This window comes from Buceros rhinoceros, unplaced genomic scaffold (genome assembly GCF_000710305.1).
Source record: "Buceros rhinoceros silvestris isolate BGI_N320 unplaced genomic scaffold, ASM71030v1 scaffold18132, whole genome shotgun sequence".
In the NCBI taxonomy this organism is placed as follows: Eukaryota; Metazoa; Chordata; class Aves; order Bucerotiformes; family Bucerotidae; genus Buceros; species Buceros rhinoceros.
In genome coordinates this window covers 23,457-27,384 of record NW_010400867.1, presented here as the reverse complement: position 1 = coordinate 27,384, position 3,928 = coordinate 23,457, and the positions used below count along the sequence as shown (strand labels likewise).

At 36.8% G+C, this 3,928-nt stretch overlaps 1 protein-coding gene across 1 annotated transcript in view; it reads left to right on the top strand.

Moving 5' to 3' along the window:
- Positions 1-3,388, top strand: part of LOC104489866 (adenylosuccinate synthetase isozyme 2) — an 8,004-nt gene extending 4,616 nt beyond the window's left edge. The window contains exons 4-5 of the mRNA XM_010132073.1: positions 1,924-2,073; positions 2,833-3,388. Of these exons, the coding sequence (XP_010130375.1) occupies positions 1,924-2,073; positions 2,833-2,885 (203 nt within the window). The 3' untranslated portion in view covers positions 2,886-3,388. The remainder of the gene's footprint in view (positions 1-1,923; positions 2,074-2,832) is intronic.
- The last annotated feature ends 540 nt before the right edge of the window (positions 3,389-3,928 follow it).

Here is a 3,928-nt window from a genome sequence, read left to right as displayed (position 1 = left end):
CTTTCCCTGGGCATCTACTGTAGATTAAAGATCTAGGACAGTGTACTAGATGCACCTTTGGTCTGACCTATATGACTGGTTTTATGTTCAGTTTCTGGAAATTGCTGGAGGATCTTTCTCTTTACAATGGTGCCAAGATGCCAATTTCAGCTATTCTTTTCTGAGTTGAAAGTAACATCATGTCACTCTCCCAAGTTACAGTACCAGATTTCATTATGTCTGCTCTCTCTGTTATCCAATTCAGCTGTTAATAAGGAATATTCCAGAAAACCTAGAAGAAATCCCCTAAGGGAAGAACTGAGAGAAATCTAGATGGTGACTACATCTGTTACTACACTGAGCTCAGTTTGTGACTTACCTTTACCACTCATCATCTTTCTTCACACTTGCTGGAGCAAAACGAGAAATTAATTTGAAACATCAGGAAATTTATCCCTTCTTTTTCTTTCTCCATTTTGGGGAAGTAAGGAATTGAACTAATACAGGGTAATGGAAGATTGTAGACAAGATTAGACCATTCAGTTCTAAGTGCCTGGAGATTAGGTTGTGGGTTTTGCACTGTGAATGTAGCTACTCTATTTTACACATCACCCGGGTAGCGGACATCACCTTAGTTGTAACTGCTGACAACATTAAGAAACTGCCTATCCTTGGCCTCTGCAACACAACTTCCTTAATGTGCCTGTCTCTTTGCCCTGATTACAGCAAGTATTGATTCAGGAACGATTGCCTCTAACCTCTAAACACCTCAGTCCCAAAATTGTGCATTTCTTCACTGTTGTAGGCTTTGAAGTCAGGAGAGCATAATCCTCAATCACTCGAGAACCCTAGTTCATAAAGGCTGTCCTTACAACGTTGCTGCTGTTGAACTGTCCCAGGACCAATTACTCAATGTCACGAGCCCGAGTTTGTTGTCTATACACGCACTGGAGGGGATTAGCTACGGTTTTGTATTTGCACCTCTGTTTGTCTTTTGCACCTAAAACCCTTTCCCAGGTTGACTAGCTGGCCTTGCAGAGGCGATGTGATCTGAGACATGGAGCCCACATAACATTAATCACAGTGCCTTTGGCAAACCCTGTCTTTTTCAGCAAGGCAAGAATGCCTGACACCTCCCTTTTTCCTTTTTTTTTTTTTTTAAATCAATATATTTTGACCGTTTTCAGCATTAAGGCTTTTGTTTTGCTGTCCGGTGTCATTCTGAGATTAACATTCAGATAATTACTGGAATGATTCAACTCCAGAACTGGGTGCCTAGCGTGTTTTCCAGCACACAAAATCATCACAAGATTCAGGGTTAATGCATAACATTGTAGCAAATTACTAAATGAAGGACAAAATGGAATATACTCATTGCTTCTGTTCTGAGAACAAGTGGAACAGTTATTCTTACATCATGTGGGACTCCACGCTGGTTGACAAATTCTTTGTAGAGTTTTGGGGCAAAGGGTCAGTGGGCATCAGAAGTCTACATCTTATGACTGTGTTTAGTAAAAAGTACACTACTGTGCCATTTTAACTGCCTGATACTTACAAGCTGGTACCTAATTTTACTTCCGCACCACCAAATTCCCTGATGAAGGGGGAGTTGGATCTTGGTATTTGTTCAGGAAAAAAAAATCAAATTTTGGGGAATTACTTTTCTGGAAAAGTTGTTTTCTGGACTGAAAAGGTTGTGATTTAAGCAAAATACATGCATGTGACTGAGGGTACTGAAATTCTCAAAGTCTAAGCCCTGATAGTTACTGGATTTTTTTTTTTTCTCTTCTTATATTTACAAAAAAGGACACTTCATTGCTGGTATTATGAGTAAAACTCTTTGTATAAAAAAAGAATAAAAAGCTTTACGCCTGTGTGTTTAGTGGTAGAGAATATATAATCTTTATGGAAATAACTCTTTTTTTGTTGCTGCTTGCTTCTCAGCCAACCAGGAAGTCTTAAATAAAGTAGAGGTTCAGTATGAGACACTCCCAGGATGGGATACAGACATATCAAATGCAAGGACGTTTGACGAGCTGCCTGTAAATGCACAGAATTATGTTCGCTTTATAGAAATGGAGTTGGGTGTTCCTGGTAAGTAAAACAGATTTTGTTGTCATTTTGGTTTTTTCCTGCTCCTGAAACCTATTTTGTACCTTGGCCTAATGAACATTCAAAATACTGAAAAAGAGCTTGTAGTTGTGTTTATTCTGATGCACCTGGTGACGCTTGTATTTACTGTTTTACTTCTTTTTGTCTATCTATGTAGGTGTTCAGTTAAATTCTCAAAAGTTTTAATATGCATTCATTCTTTGGCTTATACTATAGTTCTTGTTCAACTAAATTTTTTTTATAACTTGCTTCAGTGTTTTTCAGATTGGTTATAATAGGGGGTTAGTTCTGCTGTGTTTTAAAGTCAGTGGGACTAGTGGTATATTAATGTGGTTAAATATATGTGACAGTAAGTGGTCCTAAACTAACAAGTTTCTCTCATGCTCCCTAAAAACTATGATCCCATGGTTTCATCCAAAGCTGGGAGTTGGGAGATGATGCAAATCTTTACTTTTCTGACAGTTTCTGTGTACCTTTTTTCCTATGATCTGAAAAACTCTATTTATTACTGCAGCTTAAAGACTGTTCCTGCTTTTCTAAGTTATCAATGTGTTCTTACTGTGAGAATAATAGACACAGTTATCAGTTCTGAACATACTAATAGTACATGCTGTGTTTTTTCTTCAGACTGTGGTACTTAAGATCTTAAGCACTTAAGAAGATAAGTTTGTATCTTACCAAGATATAATCCAATCTTGCTTTGTGTTGCTTATAATGAAAGTTTGCTTTTCTCTCCTGCAGTTAAATGGATTGGAGTAGGGAAATCCAGGGAATCAATGATCCAGCTGTTTTAAAGATTTCAGATGCATGGAAGAAAGCACACTCCTCAAAAGACTGCTCATTCTTAAATGCATTAGTAGCCCGCAAAGCAAAGATGTTGGAAAGATAGATTTTTGCATGGAAAGAAATGCTAGAGTTGATACCCCCAAATCAGCCATTACTTTTGAAAGAGACTTTAACATGAATCTGTATCAGTTCTTGTTCAACTGCAATTTCCAGGACACTTGTCATGTTGTTCAAGGTGCCATCGGATTTTTTTTTTACCTAATACTGACTTCATAATGTAATTCCTGTTTGAAAATCTAAGGTAGCATTACTTTCATGACTGTTTGTCTTTGTTATCCTCTCTCTGCTTTTGGCGGTGTTACTTCCCTGAAATTTTAGACAGTAAAAATAATGCAGTTTTGCACAGATAGTTTTACATCCTCATTATTTGTATTCCTAAAGCTGTCGTATTCTTAATGGCTGCTCTTGTGAGTGATTAAAGAGAGCGATTCTGATTTTATAATGCTATAAATGCTGTCTAAATTATTGTGTGATCTGTTTTTTAAAATAAGATGTGATGCCAAGTTGTTAAGAATGTCCAGGTTTTTTTAGCTGTGTAACGCAGGAAAACTTACTCTTTGTAACTCACAGAGGACACTCAAGTGTTGATCAGGAAGTGTGCCCAGAAAGTTAGAAAATTGATATTGTAAAAAGTTCATTTGTGATTATTAAAGAACCATTCTGATTTTGAGTTAAATGTTTTATAATGGTACTCTTTTGGGTTTTGTTGGTTTGTTTTTCTTGGTTTTTTTTTTTACCCCCCTGGTATTTTTAAACCCTGCACTTATCTACTTCCAAGGCACATATCTCAAACTGTTTCCCTAATTAAATGATGTCATATTTGCTGAGAAGTCTAACATTTTGATACCCTTTTAAGTTCCTTTCTACATAGCCAATAGAAGATCTTTCTCTGGAGAGCTGGCAAAGCATAGATGCTTTTGTAATTATGAACTGAAGACGCTTTAGAAAAAACATTTCAAGTATTCAATGTATTTACTTTAGATGTAGGGAA